The sequence below is a fragment of the Equus caballus genome, chromosome 4 (genome assembly GCF_041296265.1).
Source record: "Equus caballus isolate H_3958 breed thoroughbred chromosome 4, TB-T2T, whole genome shotgun sequence".
NCBI classification, from domain to species: Eukaryota; Metazoa; Chordata; class Mammalia; order Perissodactyla; family Equidae; genus Equus; species Equus caballus.
The window spans coordinates 36,280,951-36,299,472 of record NC_091687.1 but is presented as its reverse complement, the minus strand read 5'-3'; the positions used below and the strand labels follow the sequence as shown (position 1 = coordinate 36,299,472).

The following is an 18,522-nucleotide window of genomic DNA, read 5'->3' as shown; positions in this document are numbered from 1 at the left end:
AAAAAATTCAAGTATTGGAACCAAGTTGACCAGTTATACATCCTGGATTATGAAGGTATTTGGTATTCCTATTCTTTTAGTTTAGGGAGAAAAGTAAGAACTGTTTCACAGCTGTTTAGCCTAGCTTTTTATTGTTTTTCTTGCTTCATGAGGGCAAATATTCCTAGTGCCTGGCATATAATAGGCACTGAGTATTTGCTGAATACTGAATGAATAATACGGGTTACATGTGTAAACGAAACCCAGTGTTGAAAAAGAAAGACATGTCTGGGCCCTCATGGAGCTTACATTAGATTCAAGGCTCTGGTTAGGGACTGACACCTGTTAATAAGTATCTTTCAAATCTTTACTGCCCTTCTGTTACTTAACCTTTTTTTTTCCAAAGATTTTATTTTTCCTTTTTTTCCCCAAAGACCCCCGGTACATAGTTGCGTATCTTTAATTGTGGGTCCTTCTAGTTGTGGCATGTAGGATGCTGCGTCAGCATGGCCTGATGAATGGTGCCAAGTCTGTGCCCAGGATTCGAACTGGCGAAACCCCAGGCTGCCGAAGCAGAGTGCTCAAAATTAACCACTCAGCCATGGGGCTGGCCCCTTCTGTTACTGCCTTAAGCAGGCTTTCAACATTTCTCCCAATTACTGACATAAGATCCCAGACTACTTCTTTAAACTGTGGACTACAACCTATTAGTGGGCTGTAAGATCAGTTTAGAGTTGTGACTAGTATTGTTAGGATGACAATAGAATGCTATGGCAATACTGGCATGAATCACATTAAGGGAAACTACTGTTTCATGAAACTTGTTTCAGATACGTACTTATTATACATAGGGGTGTGTGTGTACAGACAAATGTAATATGTGTGTATTGAGTCCATAAACGTCTTGTGAGTTCAAATTTTTATACATTTATTTCTATATACAATCCAAACAATCCACAAAATGCAGTGGGGATAATTTATATGTTGTTTAGCATATTTCAATAAAGGAATATTCACCCATCATTTTGGAAAAATTGGGAAATAACCATTTGGAATTTTTTTATTTGTAAATAAGACATCCAAACAAAGTATTAACAATTTTTTTTGAAGAAGAAGATTAGCCCTGAGCTAACATCTGCTGCCAATCCTCCTCTTTTTGCTGAGGAAGACTGGCCCTAAGCTAACATCCGTGCCCATCTTCCTCTAATTTATATGTGGGACACCTGCCACAGCATGGCTTGACAAGCGGTGCCACGTCCACACCCAGGATCTGAACCAGCGAACCCTGGGCCGCCAGAAGAGAATGCGCGAACTGAACCACTGCACCACCAGGCTGGTCCCAGTATTAAGAATTTTATTTAAATATTAAGTAAATTATTTGTTGCTTTCTGCAAATGGTTCATATCTTACATAAATGTGAATTTATAAAAAATGTGAAATTCATGAAGACTTTACGAATCTTTGTATATAACATGCACTCACAGGGTATGTTTCTTATTGAAAACTGTGTTCAAGAAAGTTCAAAAGCCACTGTCCCATTTGTCAGTTTTTCCAGGGAAATTCTTTACAGGCAACCAGAGGGATCTTTCCAAAATGCCTACTCAACCAGGTTACTCTCCCATTAATAATCTTGCAACAATTTTCCAAACCCTTCAAGATAAACATCTAATTCCTTTATATAGTTTGCAGAGTCCTATCTGAACTTGCTAATTTTTCCAGCTTCATGTCTTGTCATTCTCCCACTCACAGGTCAAGTTGTATTATACTACAGAAAACTTCCTAAACACGCCATCCTACTTATGGCTTCATGTCTTTACATACTCTTCTATAACATTTATTTTCCTTTTAGATTCTAGTCATTCAAGGATTGAGTGAAGAAAAAGCAGGTCATAAAAGAATGGTCTGAGAGACATAAAAACCATGAGAAAGCTAACAGATGAAGGACGTTTCAGAAGACAACAGGTAAATTCAGGGAGGAAAGGAATAGTAGCAGAGAGAACCAATATAACTGGTTTTGAAAAATGTTAACCTGATTTGGCAAATTGGTCAGTAGTTTTATACCTCATAAGTTGAAGAGTGAATGAGAAGTATAAAAGCGGAGGTATAAGAAGTTTGGATGACATAAAGATTGGATAGTAGTTAGGAAGTGACCTGAGATCAAGGGAGGTTTTAAGTATTTGTTTTAAAAGATGCAAGAGGCTTGTTTCCGTACAGAGGCTTCAAGGAGAAAGCTGGTAAAAGGGGAAGAGATTGAAGATATGAGAACATTAGGTCTAACAGAGTGCAATGCCCAATGTGCTTATTTAACAAAAATTTGGAGGTTAGGCCAGATAGTATACTATATAACAGGAGTTTGTTATACCACCATTCTAGAGCAGAAAAGTAAGTATGTTTCCTATTTATGTTCCCAAAAGGAATATATTATTCATAATAGGAGCTTCTTATGCAATAGACTAATTGTGAGGCTTTCCTGCATAATGAACAAAAATATCTGCTACAAAGCAGCAGGGACCAAAGAGGAAAAGAAACCCCCAAATTATGCCACCATCCAGGTGAAACTCTTACTTCATGAGTAAATCCTAAAGCTAAGTAATACATAATTTATTCAAATAACAGAAACATGCTTTTAGTACAGGCTTACACCTAGGATACTCTGGCAATAAGATTTTCTACTTATCAAAAAAAATTTTACAGATACGTAAATAAAAACCAAGGTTGATTACTTTAATTAGTTTAAAAATTAAGGAAAATAACATACCACATCTCTTACAGAAGTGCTTGATTTCTTGAGTAAATACAATTCTTTTTTCTTTTGTTCAATGTAGTATCTAATGTCTTTATTAAAGGAAAGAAAGGTTTAAGATCAGCATTTTTACCTTTCAAGTTAAACATTACTATTTTCTTATAATTGTACTAAATTTAGATGAAAGAATTATCTCTTGCTATCAGAATTCTCACTATGTAAAATTAGGAACCAAGGGACAGAGATGGCTATGCATAACAAATATTGTCAAAAAATAATTATAAAATCCTTACCGTCGATATGAAGAATTTTTACCCCCCATGATAAGGCATTTGATAAAATACTATTTGAAGGAATAAAATCCTGTAAAAAAAAAAAAAAAGATTGATAATTTTTCTAGGAAATTACTATGTTAAATGAGCTAAATTAAAATAATTATTTGAAGCTTAATGTCACTGAGGTGGTTATTCAGAACAGACTCTACCCAGTTACAATAGCAAAGAGGACATCACTTTTTCCCTGGAATTTCTAAAACCAATCCTGCTTAACATATTGCCATATTCTTGAATATTAATACATGCTGTACCCTTACAGTTAATAGTTTCAAGAAATTATTTCATTTAAAAAAACAAAAATGTTGGGGCTGGCCCAGTGGCGTAGTAGTTGAGTCTGTGCACTCTGCTTTGACGGCCTAGGGTTCACAGGTTTGGATCCCAGGTGCCAACCTACACACCGCACATCAAGCCACGCTGTGGCAGTATCCCACGTATAAATAGAGGAAGACTGCACAGATGATAGCTCAGGACCACTCTTCCTCACACAAAAAGAGGACTGGCTACAGATGGTAGCCAGGGCCAATCTTCCTCACCAAAAGCCCAAAAAAACCAAAAATGCCACAAGCTTCAGAAGTCTCCAGTAATATTTTAAAAGGCCACAAGATGGAGATGTTTCTTCATGAAAAGTAGTTTCTGTTCTTTGTAAAATGAGACACATGCTGGTATTTAGGCTTTTTCTATTAAAAATAAGGATAGAGGGCCAGCCCCGTGGCCGAGTGGTTAAGTTTGTGTGCTCCGCTGCGGCAGCCCAGGGCTTCTCTGGTTCGGATCCTGGGCGTGGACATGGCACCATTCATCAGGCCACGTTGAGGCAGCGTCCCACGTACTACAACTAGAAGGACCCACAACTATAATATACAACTATATACTGGGGGGATTTGGGGAGATAAAGAAGAAGAAAAAAAAAGAAGATTGGCAACAGTTGTTAGCTCAGGTGCCAATCTTTAAAAAAAAAAAATAAGGAAAGGAAGATTTCAAGAATATTTTTCTGCATGAGTTATTAATAACAGATCATGCACTGTAAATTTTTAAAGTTCCTACTTACATGGTCCTTGATAGCTTTTTCAACTAATAATTTTCCTCTGCTCAAACACACCTATAAAAAGACCAGAGAACAATCAAACATAAAAAGTTACATCATAGTGCCTCGTAGGAAACAGGTTAAAAAGATAAAATAGCTAAAATAAATAAATAACATTTATAAATTTTAATACATATATGAAATTTAAAGTAGATAAATTTTATGTGTACAAGTCTTAATGACTATCAACACAAAAAAAGTATGGTAAAAAGTGATTTCCTTTAGGGGCTTTGTAATAAGATCTATTAAAAGGCTTGTTTGCTCTTTTTTTGGTGGAGGAACTTCACTCAATTGAATGAGACCCAAGGCAAGTTCCACAGTAAATTCTATTCAACATGAAATTAAAAAGTTAGGTTCCTCTGAAATTCTACTTATAATTAAGTAAGTTTACATTTTAGTGTCCTATTAAACTGAAGATCTAAGAATATGAATAAACTGTATATATTGTTTTTACATGGTATTTCATTTTTTAAATAAAATACTAGGAAAAGTAGTTGAAATGCTATAAACAGCAATTAATTTGGAACTAGTTACTGGTATATAACGTTCCTCCAAAGAAGCATTAACTGAAAGATTATATGTGTCTTCCTTAGTCTCTTCTCCAAATTTTTTTCTTTTATGTATTTATGTCTCTTTCAAAGTGATATCTCTTACGTAACTCATTTCTTCTGCTCCGCCACCGCCCCCAGTTTTCCTGCTTCCCAAACAGCTACAGAGGATAAGCTGACGAGGATATTAAAAAATGATAACTACATTTCAATCTAAAAATGAGATAAACCTCTTATTTTTCAACCTCTTCCCCTCTCCACACTCAATTAAATCAATTTCTCCTTCACTGTATCTTCCAACTTATTGGCAATGGAGGGGTAGGGATACGATGTCAGTAATTCTAGAAGAGGGGTTGGCAAACTTTTTCTTTAAGGGCCAGAAAGTACATGCTTTAGGCTCTGCAGGCCATGTGGTCTATGTTGCAACTATCCAATTCTGCCTGTATACCAGGAAACAACTAGCCAACATGTCAAACAAATGGCTATGGCTGTATTCCAATAAAACTTTGTTTATGGAGAATGAAATCTGAATTTCATATAATATCCACTTGCCACAAAACATTCTTCTTTTGACTTTTCCCCAACCATTTGAAAACATAAAAACCATGCTTAGGTTGAAGGCTATAAAAAAGAGGCGGCAGGCTGAATTTGGCTCAGGGGCCAGTTTGCTCACCCCTGCTCTGAAACAAACAAACAAAAAGTTTCTATTTTTTCTTTAAAACAATGATTTGCTGTTACTTTTTGGTTGTAAAATATTCGAAAACATAGAAACCATGCCTAAATGCAAGGGTATATTTTAGGAATCAGAGTATGACTACACAAGTAATGTTAGAAAAATCACTGTTCTCTAATAGAGCAACCTCATTAACAATTGGAAAGCCACACATAATGTAGATATTGTTCTACCTAAGTGAACTCTGCTGCCAGCTTGCTCTTGAAAATCATGAGCTCCTCAGGATACAGCCTTTCTGAGAGTCTCAAAGCATATTTAAGAGACTTACTGAATCTGGAGACTTAAATGAACTTCCATCATGGCTGGGATGAGGTGAAGTAGTTTCTGCAGTATATGCAGATTCTGGACTTGGTACAGGAGAAATTCGTCCCAAGGTTTGTGCAAATTTAGCTTCCTTTTTATTTGAAATAAGATAACTGATATCTTTGCTCAGAAATTCTTCAACTCGCTAAAGGAAAACAAAGTATTTTTAGGTAAGTCATATAAACCATAAACTGCTCCAAATGCTAGGCACAGGTAAAATGCCAATTTGATGCATTTTAATCTTTAGTAAATTGGTGGGTTTTATATTGCCTTCTTCTGAACTAGAGCTCTGAGGAAGTACAATGGAAGTTTCAAGAACAACAACAGCATCATGTGCTAGACACTATTTTTAAATACTTTATATAGCCTAATTAATTTAATCCACACAACAACCCCACAGTACCAATATTATCCAGCTTTTGTGGAGAAGATAATTGAAGTTAAATGACTTGCTTGAGGTTACACCAGTATTAAAAGAATTTGAACACAGGTATTCTGATTCAAGTCCATGCTCTAAAGTAGTACTGTCCAGTAGACCTTACTGCAATCACGTGGAAATGTTCTTGATCAGTATTGTCCAATATGGTAGCAACTTGCCACATGTGGCATGCTTGAAATGTAACTAATGTGACTTAGCAACTGAATTTTAAATTTTATTTTAATTAACTTAAATATCCACATGTTTAATGGCTACCATATTGGACAGCACAATTCAAAATCATATAGTTATGACATCTTTCCATAAGACTTAAGTAATGGGAAAGAGGGAACCCTTACCCTTAAGAGTGTTAAAACTGTCTGAAGAGAATTTCCCTACAAAAATATTTGAAAACCACTGTTTAAATGCCTGAATTTGTAAATACATGTACCAAAGTCAATATTATTGAAGATCACTCCCATCCAAGGGCAGGAAAATTAAACTAAGTAGATACAAATACTATTAATCATTAACCATTTTCATATATGAAAGACTGCTAAAATATTTTAAACAGCTATATCTAATTTCCACAGGATCTCATAATATAAATGGGGATAATTAAAAAAATGAAATGAAGTGTGTATAGATGGGTTAATTTCATCTAAGCATCAAGGAGAATTTGCTGCTAAGACCAGTGGCCCCCTTGGTTAAATGCAAATGACTAATTCCTTTTTTTCCGAGCAACATTTTCATCGACGAGAAAATAAAGTAAGTATCCATATTTATTTATTCCAAGGATCACAAAGTCAAATGCCTACAAGGGAGGGCTGGAATATAAATGAACAATTTACACATCAAATACTTTCTTCATTTTCATAAATATGTGGCCCGAGCACTGCCAAAGGTTCCAACTTTTCAAGAGAAGCCCAATCTCCTACACGATTTTTAAAAATTGCGATAAAATATATATAAAACTTACCATTTTAATCATTTTTAAGTGTCCAATTCAGTGGCATTAAGTACATTCACAATGTTGTGCAACCATTACCACTATCCATTTCCAGACCTTTTTCATCATCCCAAACTGAAAACAGTGCCCATAAAATAAATCCCCATTCTCCCCTGCCCCTTTTAATCTCTATTCTACTGTTTCTATGAATTTGACTATTCTAGGTACCTCATATAAGTGGAATCCTATATTTGTCCTTTTGTGCCTGGCTTATTTCACTTAGCACAATTTTTTCAAGGTTCACTCATGTTGTAGCACAGACCAGAATTTCACTCTGTTTCAAGGTTAAATAATATTCCATTGTACATGTATACCACATTTTGTTTATCCATTCATCTGCTGATGAATATGTGGGTTGTTTCCACCTTTTGGCTATTGTGAATAATGCTGCTATGAACATGGGTATATGAATATCTCTTCAAGAGCCGGCTTTCAATTCTTTGGGTATATACGCAGAAGAGGAACTGCTTGATCATATGGTAATTCTATTTTTAATTTTCTAAGGAACTATGATACTGTTTTCCATAGCAGTTGCGCCATTTTACAATCCCACCAACAGTACACAAGGATTCTAGTTTCCCCACATCCTCGACAACACTTATTTTTTTTGATAGTGGCCATCCTAATCAATGTGAAGTGGTATCTTACTGTGGTTTTGATTTGTATTCACCTAATAATCAGTGATGCTGAAATCTTTTCATGTACTTATTGGCTGTTAGTATATCTTCTTTGGAGAAATGTCTATTCAAGTCCTTTGCTCATGTTTTAATCCTTTTTTGTTTTTGAGTGGTAGAAGATCTTTATATATTCTGGATATTAATCCCTTATCAGATATGTAATTTGCAAATATCTTTTCCTCCTATTCCGTGGGTTGTCTTTTCACCCTCTTGACAGTGTCCTTTGATGCACAAAACCTTTTTCATTTTTATGAAGACTAATTTATCTATTTCTTCATTTGTTGCCTGTGCTTTTGGTGTCATATGCAAAGAATCCACACCAAATCCAATGTCATGAAGATTTTTCTCTCTATTTTCTGCTAAGAATTTTAGCTCTTATGTTTAGGTCTTGATCCATTTCAAATAATTTTAGCATATGCTGTACAATAAGGACATAACTTCTTTTGCATGTGGATATCCAGTTTTCCTAGCGTAAGTTGTTGAAATGATTATCCTTTTGCAACTGACTGGTCTTGGCACTCCTGATGAAAAACTGATTGATCATATATATGAAGATCTATTTATGGGCTTTCTATTGCATTGGTCTATACGTCTGTCCTTATACTAGTACCACACATTTACTTTGGTTTTCCATTTCCCATACTTGACTTATAACTCTTCAGCAGTGAATAAAATGTTTTTTTACAATCTGGCCCCAATATAACATCGTTTCTTGCTCCCCCTGTCTAAATCCAAAGCTAAAGTCATATTTAATAATCAGCAGTTGCTCAAACAAACCACACAGACATCTATTTTTTATTTTTTTTGAGGAATATTAGCCCTGAGCTAACTGCTGTCAATCCTCCTCTTTTTCCTGAGGAAGCCTGGTCCTGAGCTAACATCTGTGCCCATCTTCCTCTACTTTATATGTGGGATGCCTGCCACACCATGGCTTGCCAAATGGTGTCATGTCTGCACCCGGGATCCAAACTGGAGAACCCCGGGCCACCAAAATGGAACGTGTGCACTTAACTGCTGTGCCACTGGGTCGGCCCGGACATCTATCTTAAATATGCTCTTTCCTCTATTTAGGTTGTCCATTCTGCTTGGTATATTCCTACTAGGCTTTAAAGACTCAGCTCAAAATTTATCTCTGCTATGATTACTAAAGGCAGAGTTAATCATTTCCATTTCTGTATACTAACGGCAATTTCTAGATAATTTCTGTTAAAGCACTGACAATGCTATACCATAAATTATTTCTTTAGGTGTCTGATGTTCCCACAGACTGAGAATCCCTAGAGGACTAGACTTTATCTTACTTATTTTTGCATCCTTGGCATCTAAAATAGTGCTGGCATATGGGAGACAATGGTAGAATAATTTTTGAACCAATTTCCACGTGTCCAAACCATAATCATTCTTCAAAGCTGAGTTCAAATTGTGTCTATACAACGCGCTCCAAGATTCCTCAGTTGGAAGTAATCTCTCCCTCTTCTTGACATCCTATGTTGTATTAATATTAATTGTACCCATGTCATCTCTACCTAGACTAGAAGTTGAGGGCAGGATGGACATCAGGTTCATTTTTTTTTTTTAAAGATTTTATTTTTTTCCTTTTTCTCCCCAAAGCCCCCCGGTACACAGTTGTATATTCTTCGTTGTGGGTCCTTCTAGTTGTGGCATGTGGGACGCTGCCTCAGCGTGGTTTGATGAGCAGTACCATGTCCGGCCCAGGATTCGAACCAACGAAACACTGGGCCGCCTGCAGCGGAGCGTGCAAACTTAACTGCTCGGCCACAGGGCCAGCCCCCATCAGATTCATTTTTGAATCTACCAAAACACTTACTATCATGCCCTGTACTGTTGACTTAATTTTATTATGGTTTTCAATTTACTACCTATTGTTTTGTTTGTTTTTTTTAAAGACTGGCACCTAAGCTAACAACTGTTGCCAATCTTTTTTTTTCTGCTTTTTCTCCCCAAATCCCCCCAGTACATAGTTGTATATTTTAGTTGTGGGTCCTTCTAGTTGTGGCATGTGGGATGCCATTTCAACACGGCCTAATGAATGGTGCCATGTCTGCACCAAGGATCCAAACCTGCGAAATCCTGGGCTGCCGAAGCGCAGCGTGCTAACTTAACCACTCAGCCACAGGGCCGGTCCCCAATTTACTACTTATTGTTGAATTTGTGTCTTTTAAAGAGTAAACTCAAAACTTGTTTTCTGATGACTCAAAGTCACAATGAACAAACAAGTAACTCTGTCTTCAAATTCATATGGCAAGGTATCTGCCCTTTCATCTCTAGTCTTCCCTAACTGCCTTATTTTAGCCCAAACTGTTTGGACATGGACCTAAATGTGGTCGGTTCCATGTGCTTTTAAGATGGTTTTGTAACAGATATTTTTCCTTGCTATTAATTATTTTCCTGTTATGCCAGACTTCACTGCTGCGCTCTCAGTAATTCAATTTGTCAGAAGTGTACTCTCCAGATAAATGGGGTATTTGGATGTTTTCATTAAGACTAGAGAAAACAAATGCATAAAGTGGACAACTAAAGAAAAGGACAACACCAGTAATAATATGAAGAAAGATAAATTATAAAATGATAAAGGGCCTAAGTATTCCTAACAGTTAATAAGCATAATCTGTCTAAGGAATATCTATTCAACTAAATATTCCTTAAAGTTGAATCTGAGTCTTAAATTAGTGTCTAGAGGTCAAAGTTCCTCTATAGTTCAGTTAGGAGATCATAACAAAGTCTTTTTTAGGATAGAAATGGTAATGTGCTAGGGACAGAAATTACGACATGAGTGAAGTACTAGAAAGGTAGGGGGAGATGAGAATTTGATAAAAAAAATTTTAAAAAGAGGGGCCGGCCTGGTGGCACAGCGGTTAAGTTCGCATGTTCTGCTCTGGTGGTCTGGGGTTTGCCAGTTCCGATCCCAGGAGCAGACATGACACTGCTTGGCAAGCCATGCTGTGGTAGGCATCCCACATATAAAGTAAAGGAAGACGGGCATGAATATTAGCTCAGGGCCTGTCTTCCTCAGCAAAAAACAGGAGGATTGGCAGCAGTTAGCTCAAGGCTAATCTTCCTTAAAAAAAAAAATTTTCTTTTAAAGAAAAATTAAGGAATAATGTTAACAAATCAAATTCAGTTGAAAATCCACAACTTTAGGGGAAAGTCTGGAAACTCATGTCCTTAAATATGTTCCTCACTTCATTGGTCTACTTCAAACCATTTTTGGATAAAAATTTAAAGTGTACAAACCAAAAAGTCTCTCAACTATTATCTGATGCATAAGTTAATTCAAAATGTGTTTCTTGCAAAGAGAAAGACCAACACTGTATGACTCCACTCATATGTGGAAGATAAACACACACACGGACAAAGAGAACTATTTAGTGGTTACTGGGGGAAGGGGGTGGTGGGTGGGCACAAAGGGTGAAGGGACGCACTTACAACAACAAAAAAACTTGGTTCTTGCAAAGTGCCTCAGGAACTGCTGTGGGGATGACAGGAGAGAGAAAAGGGGACAAGGCAAGCAGTCTCGGCACTAACGTCTATACTGCTGTTTTAGCTAGAGCAATTCCATTTTTACTGGCTTTACACACCGGACTTCCGAATATGATTTTGTTGGAAGGGTTCCACTGCTAAAAACACAAATCTAAAATCACTGATTTAGATCAGAAAGATTAACAGGTTATTCATCATAATTGTGAAAGCTGCGAAACTGTATCAGATGGCTACTTTGTAGCCATTAATTGCTAGAGGAACAGAATGGTGAAATGTTAGTCTGGGAATTAGGAGGCTAATCCTACCCTGGGCCAGTCATTTAACTTCTCTGGATCTTTAAGTACTGAATTTCTAAAATGGAGGGTTCTTTCACTCAATGTCTAAGGTGCTTAACACATTAAGACACTATTGATAGATGGTACAGTCAATACAGTGGCACGCTTACAAAACATGACCTTGTGGAATGCAGTCATACGGTCATTATGATACATGCTACTACTATGACAAACGTGTGACAATGTTTTAAGAAAATGAATAGCAAAAAAGTAAAATATCTTTTCGTAGATAGATAAATAAAATATCACACCAATAAACGATTCCAAGAAACGTGATACACATTCTTCTACAAATTTCTATTCTAGGAATGACAGGACCTGTTGCGATTACTAAAGGTGTTAACCTTGACAAACTCAAAACCTTTCAAACAGAATTAGGAAATAAAATCTTAACCCCACTTGCTAAAATTTACCTTAATCCTAAGAAAATCTTAGAATTTTACCTGAATTTTCTAATTTCCTAATCATTTACTCAATGAAAAGGTAGAAGATTTTCAATATTTTTAATCTAAAATGCTGTTCCCTAATGACAATCATTCTGCTGACACTATATCACTTGAACAGTTTTAACTTTTTGTGGTGTGAACAGGTTTTCCTTGTTCTGTAAGTAACACTTACAGCTAGTCCAGACAAATTTATGTCTCTCTCCAATAATCATAATCAAGGCGTTCCTGCTATCTGGAGAACATCTCAATGTTACAATGAAAAGTCAATAAGCAGTTCCACAAGGACAAGGGAGTCTCATTTCTCACACCGTGAACTTTACACTAGACTAAAAATTACAGAAACCTGAAAGTTTTGTCAAGCTACAAAAGGTTAAAACAGATGGTTTTTCATTAATGATAAACAGCTGACAAAAATTTTGAGCTTGGTGCTTATATGGTTATGTTTTCCAAAATGAAAATTTTAAAGGACTACATTAGACAGCACAAGTTACAAATTTTTCCCTTTTTGTCAAAATGCAGTTTTGACTTACCCCTCCCAGATCCTTTATGTCCTTTTGCAGTTTTTCAGATATGGTGACAGAAGGTAAATCAATGTAAAATACTTTTCCCCAAAGTGGCTTATATTTGGATTTTTCTGGTTTGTTATCAGTTTTCAGAGATTTCAATGATGGTCTGTTTTTTTCATTTTTGACTTGAATTCCACCTGTTGTTTAAAACATTTAGAATTAGATGTTTTATGCAGACAGAAAATTTTTGCTGTCTTAAAAACCCAATAGTTGAATCTGCAGGAAACAGTCATGCTATTATTCATGTTTTATGCATTAAGGCAAGGAACTATATAAAATCTTTCTATATAAAATTTTTTCGAAAGATTTTCCTCCTTAGAATGCAAACTCCAAGGGGTATTTACTCAATAAATTTATTTATGGAGTATCTGCCATTCTGCTGAACTCTCAAAACTGGTGCTCAGGATGTTAAACACTTCGCAAAGCAAGAAACCTCTGTTACCCAGAATGACCTAGTCCTCAGAGGTTTAATTTCATATCGAATTTGTCTACGTGTTAAAAAGAACTAAATGGCCCTTCTGAAGAACCAAATCACCTTTCATTTCATTATTTCCCTTGAAAACAGATCTGAAATCCAACCGCTTTAAAAATTAACTTTTAAAACACGACCTGTTCACAAGTTTGAGGTTATTATATACACATACATATGTACCATATGTAAATAATATACATATTTTAAAAAAAACTTCAAGGCTGGAACGTTTTACCAAATAAAGCGATTGAAAATGGAAGTTTGCTTTTGTTTCTGTTTGTCTATAATGTTGAAAACAGCAATGGTATGTTTGCTATACAAATACTTTCCCTCAACTTTATGAGTGAAGGAAAATAAACGTAAGAGCAAGACCAAAATCCACTCACAATCACCCAAATGAATCAGGAAGCAAAAAGGCACGAGCACATCTGCTTTTAAACTGAGGCTCGAGCTGCAGCTTCAAAGGGCCTGAGCGGAGTCGCAGCATCTGTGGGAGCCCCGGCGGGCGCCCGGGGCCGCACACTGTTTTCTAGTTTTACAACCGACGGCACCACCTGGAACTGGGGGCCGCGGCTGGAGGTTGAAGGGCGCGAGGGGCCCGGCCGGGATCCGTTGCCGTGCTGAGGCGGAACCCGGAACGGAACCTTCCTTCAGGCCACAGAGAAGGACGCACAAGGCGGAAAAGAAAAGCAGCAGAGACCCGAAAGGAGAACTCTGAAGACTCAATGGTGGAACCATGAGGGGAGGAAGCATTAAAGAGACTGCAGGCGGAGGAGGGGCTTCATACCCTGGAAATGTCCTTTGCTGTGGATCCTCATGGCTCCGGAGTTCATAGCAGCCGCCCGGCACCTACATGCTGGGTCCAGTGAGGGTGTCGCGTCCGGCAGTCGCGAAAACACTGTTCCTCTCCGACTACCACACCCACGCAGGAGAGATGCCGCTACTGCCGGCCGGGTTTCCGGGGCCAGATCCGGCTTCACGGCGCGGAGGAAGAACGGGTAACGCACAGAGTGGGCTGCGGCGGTTGAAGATTTGAAAACGCGTCACGCGACCGCGGCGCCGATACGCGCGCCCCGCCCCCTCTCACGCCGCGCGCCGCGCCCCGCCTCGCGCTCGCCTCCACGTGCCCGCCTCCTCGCGCCCGCCTCCTCGCGCCGTGCGCCCAGCCCCCCAGTGCCCGCCCCCTCGCGCTGCGTCCTGTCGTTCACGCCCCGCCTCCTCGCGCCGCGAGCCCCGCCCCCAGGGGCCGTGTCTCCGGCCCCGCCCCGCCCCCATTGCGATGCCCTCCCTTCCTCAAATCCGCGTTTCCAGCCCGCCGCTTCTCGTCTCTTTGCTGCCTGAATAGCTGCCGTGGCTCCGTGTTGAGCAGAGCAGAGGTGGTGGTTGCAGATAGTGCTGGAGGCCGGCCTCGCCGTCCGCTAGGGTCGTTCCCGCCTTCTAGGGTTGCCAGGACCGCCTGTCCTCCAGCCGCCTCCTCCACCAGGTACGCTTGTTTCCTGTGGGTTAGCTGTCTCTGAAGCTGGAGGCGCGGCGGCTGCGGTCGAACGAGACTCAGCTTCCGGCCCGGCCGGGAGGCGGCGACAGTCCCTGCTCAGCGCGCCCCAAGTCGCATAGCGTGGTTTTCCCACGATATCCGCCACCCCTTACCCCTGGAGACGGGCCGCAGAGAGTAGCCTGGGGGGCGTCGGAGCCAGGGTAGGGCCAGGCCAGGCCTAGAGTCACGTTCAGGTCGCCTTGTGTCCTTTGATACTTGACTGTGCGCTGACCTCTTGTGCACAGATCTGTTTTCATTTTATTGTATGCAAGTTTCTTTCAACAATAATAGAGTGGAATTTGAAATCTCAAGTCTAGGGTTTTGAGTCTGAACTGGCCCCTTACCAGCTTGCAAGACTTTGGTTAAGTTACCTAACTCCTTTGAATAGCAGTTTTTTCATCTGTAAAATGGAGATAATAATGGGATTATAGTACAGATTAAATTAAAATATTTTGTAAAGTAAATTAATTTTGTTTTGTAAGTGGGAAAGCGCTTCACAAAAATAGTGAATTTGGGGGGCCGGCCCCGTGGCGCAGCGGTTAAGTTCGCACGTTCCGCTTCTCGGCGGCCCGGGGTTCGCTGGTTCGTATCCCGGGTGCGGACATGGCACTGCTTGGCAGCCATGCTGTGGTAGGCGTCCCACGTATAAACTAGAGGAAGATGGGCATGGATGTTAGCTCAGAGCCAGGCTTCCTCAGCAAAAAGAGGAGGACTGGCAGTAGTTAGCTGAGGGCTAATCTTCCTCAAAAAAAAAAAACAAAAAAGAAAAAAAAATAGTGATTTTGGTATGTTTCTGCTTGTAAACCTGTAAGGAGGCAGAGGATTAAATCTTGTACTACTTGGCATTCCTTAACTCCTGGCCGTAATAGTCACTCGTTTAATGGTTGATTTTTGACCTACTAGCTCAGGGAAGTTAGTGCTGCCAATATCACCGTTTCACAAATAGGTACCTTAGAGCATAGACAAGGGAGAATTCCAATACTGTTAGCCGAAATGGAAAACACAAAGAGATGATTCAGGTTTGCTAAGGGAAATGAGAATTTTGTTGTGGACGGCTTTAGGTTGAAGGGCCTGGGGAGGTAATCATGAAGCTGTGTTTATTAGACTCTTGGTAATATTTGTCTGTAACTCAGGAGAGATGTCTAGGAGAGAGGGAGGGTGAAGAGAGGGACGATTGATTCGAGAGACATCATCCAGAGGGATCACTTATTCTCAGTCATGGGATGATGCATAAGAGGTTTTCAAATCTTGAGAGGCAGCAGGAGGTGTAGTTTGAACAAACATATTCAACATTAGAATTTCTATTTGGGAGAAAACCTATTCTCAAAATGTAAACTACAGAAAGAGCACAAGATTTTTATGTTTATTAAAAGCTTTATAAGATTTGAGAGACACCAATATAGAATATAAAGTCATGAGAGGAAATGAAATTACCCAGGAGAGTGTCTGAAATAAAAGTAATGATGAGCAGAGGTTGTTGAAATAGTGAAAAATGGAGAAAAGGCCACAATGTTAGGAAGAGAACCGGGAACAAAACTTATCATCAAAAGCCACAGAATTGCAAACATTGAGATCAGGCAGGCTTTACTAACTATATGGCTTTGGGTAATTTTGAGCCTCAATTTAATCTGTTAAAAGGGGATGATAAATACTTCTCAGAGGTGAGGCTTAAATGAAACATTTTTGAAAGCTTAATTAGTACAGTGCCTGGCACAAAGTGAGAGCTCAGTAAGTGCTATCATTCTGGTGAACTCTGCACCAACCTCTCCATCCTTAAGAGTTCAAAAAGGCTAAGAGTTGAAAAATCGGCCTTTAATTCTCGTGTTTAAGATGTCATTGGTTTCCTCAGTGAAAATTTCACTAGACGGCTAAAGTAAGTCAGTGCTACATAAAAACGATGAATTTGAAGTGGAGGCAGGTTGAGTGCAAAAAATTAGTGTAGAGAATTTGTGTAAAAGGAAGGGAAGATAGGGTCTTTGGAAGGTTTAGGGGATATGGGAAAATTTTAAACGTTTCTATTGAAGAAAATAAGAAAAATGGAAGCTCATTTTATGTTCTAGTGAAAAATAAGTTACCTTTCTTTTTACTGTAACGAGGAAGGACAGTAACATAGTTGCACCCTGTGCTTTTAGACACACCCTTGACTGCACTGTAGGTGATAATGCCAAGCTGTGAATAAGCAGAAAGTCTGTTTTACTGGACAGTGTTAATAATTTTCTAATCTCTAACCCAAGGTTAATTTAAAAAAATATTATTGCTGGAACTCAGATCTTTTAGTAGCTACAGGAAGAAGGACTTGGTCATATATCTATGGCCTATAGCTATAGAAACCATGATACATAATCATGTCAATAATCAGGGCTATTGGTAAGAGAATAAGGTTTACACTAAAGTATACCTTGAAATGTGCTTCAGGCGAAGGGTATACATTGAAGACGAAATGAATGGGGGCAGGGTTATTTGTGGTGAGAGGTTTGATTGAACAAAACAACTTAAGCAAATTTGGAGAACCTTGAGCAGAATCATGGTCTAATTAAAGGAACGTTTGGCTGTGAATGAGGAGAAATGAATTTCATTCCGTACTGGCTCTATTTCTAAGTAGTTTTGTGACCTTGGGCAAATATTAACCTTTCTGTGTGCTACAAATTTATCTGTAAATGAAGATAATATCTGCTCAGTCTACCCCACAACTTTTTATGGTTGTCAAATGAGGCCTTGTCTTTTTCACACTACCGCACATATATCCAAATATAAATTCTTCTGTAACACTTAGCACTTTCTTATTTTCTTTCTTTTGCTTAGGCCTCTTCACCTGGCTGGCAATTTTTCCTCTTTCCTATTCATAGCAAGCCTGCCTTAATACAACCTTTATCTCCTACTCATTTGGGGCCTTCAATAATAGTCCTGTTTGATTCATTTACCTACTATTGATGTATTATCTTCTGAAATGTGTTCTGTTGCTATTTGTATTATTTAATTTTCGTATTTTAGAGTCTTGCTACCCTGGTGAATTGGAGGTCCTAAGGTTTTTCTGAGGTTAACTTCTTAGTTTTGCAGGCTAAGCATATGAAAAGATAGAGTTGCTTAGAAGCTGTGGCACTGAAGTCCATGTCTCAGGTGAGGGTGGGCTGGGAAACCAGGGCAAATTCAGCATATCAAGTCCTTGAACACAACATAGTGAAGGGTCAAAAATGGAGACTAAGTAGACAAGAGGATTCAAAATTTGAGAGTGTATCCCTCTGAGACAACATCATTCAGAGGCTACTGCCACCCATAGGAGCTGTTATGGATAATGAACTGGTTCAGAGGTTATGTATTATATTCTGAACTAGGTTGTGAGTTCCTTTAGGGTAGTCCAGAATACATATTTGGCCATGACTGTGAAACAATCTACCTATCTATCCCACTTCCTTCTTTCCGTCTCTATTGATTGAGCACCTACAGTGTGCCATGTCCAGTGAGATTGGTTTGCCATGAGACCTTGTAGAAGTCTAATCATGTAAATTTAAAAATTTTCTAATACTCTTAATAATCCACATGTAATAAAGTGCACCCATTTTAAGCATACAGATTGATGAGTTCTAACAAATATGTATATCCGTGTAATTACCCATGTCCGGTATTTTCACTGTAAGCATCTTTGCTGTAGACATCTTTATTGCGGGCATTTTTGCCGCAAACATTTTTACCACATAACTAATTGGCTGTAAGGCAATTTTGCCATAGAAGATAAATAACTGGTTGACCGTTTGGTTTGACAGTTTGGTTTCAACTAGAAGATACGATGATAAAATGTACTGAAAGTGTAAATAAGAGAGTGTGAAGCTAGACTGCATGCTATA

The 18,522-nt window shown here is 38.7% G+C and overlaps 2 protein-coding genes across 28 annotated transcripts in view; one reads left to right on the top strand and one right to left on the bottom strand.

Moving 5' to 3' along the window:
• Positions 1–14,269, bottom strand: part of DBF4 (DBF4 zinc finger) — a 30,735-nt gene extending 16,466 nt beyond the window's left edge. For 2 of the 4 annotated variants that reach the window (XM_023639110.2, XM_070265593.1), the window contains exons 1-6: positions 13,934–14,066; positions 12,639–12,811; positions 5,688–5,867; positions 4,103–4,153; positions 3,016–3,085; positions 2,738–2,814 (exon numbers count right to left, since the gene is read on the bottom strand). In XM_023639110.2, the coding sequence (XP_023494878.1) occupies positions 2,738–2,814; positions 3,016–3,085; positions 4,103–4,153; positions 5,688–5,867; positions 12,639–12,811; positions 13,934–13,979 (597 nt within the window). In that variant the 5' untranslated portion in view covers positions 13,980–14,066. Of the gene's footprint in view, positions 1–2,737; positions 2,815–3,015; positions 3,086–4,102; positions 4,154–5,687; positions 5,868–12,638; positions 12,812–13,933 lie in introns of all 4 variants that reach the window. The other 2 variants (XM_001489324.6, XM_005609197.4) reach the window with 2 other exon arrangements.
• A 20-nt stretch (positions 14,270–14,289) lies between these two features.
• Positions 14,290–18,522, top strand: part of SLC25A40 (solute carrier family 25 member 40) — a 130,474-nt gene continuing 126,241 nt past the window's right edge. For 11 of the 24 annotated variants that reach the window (XR_011438138.1, XR_011438139.1, XR_011438140.1 and 8 more), the window contains exon 1: positions 14,319–14,629. The gene's annotated coding sequence lies outside the window, so the exon portion shown is untranslated. Of the gene's footprint in view, positions 14,630–18,522 lie in introns of all 24 variants that reach the window. The other 13 variants (XR_011438152.1, XR_011438151.1, XM_070265615.1 and 10 more) reach the window with 8 other exon arrangements.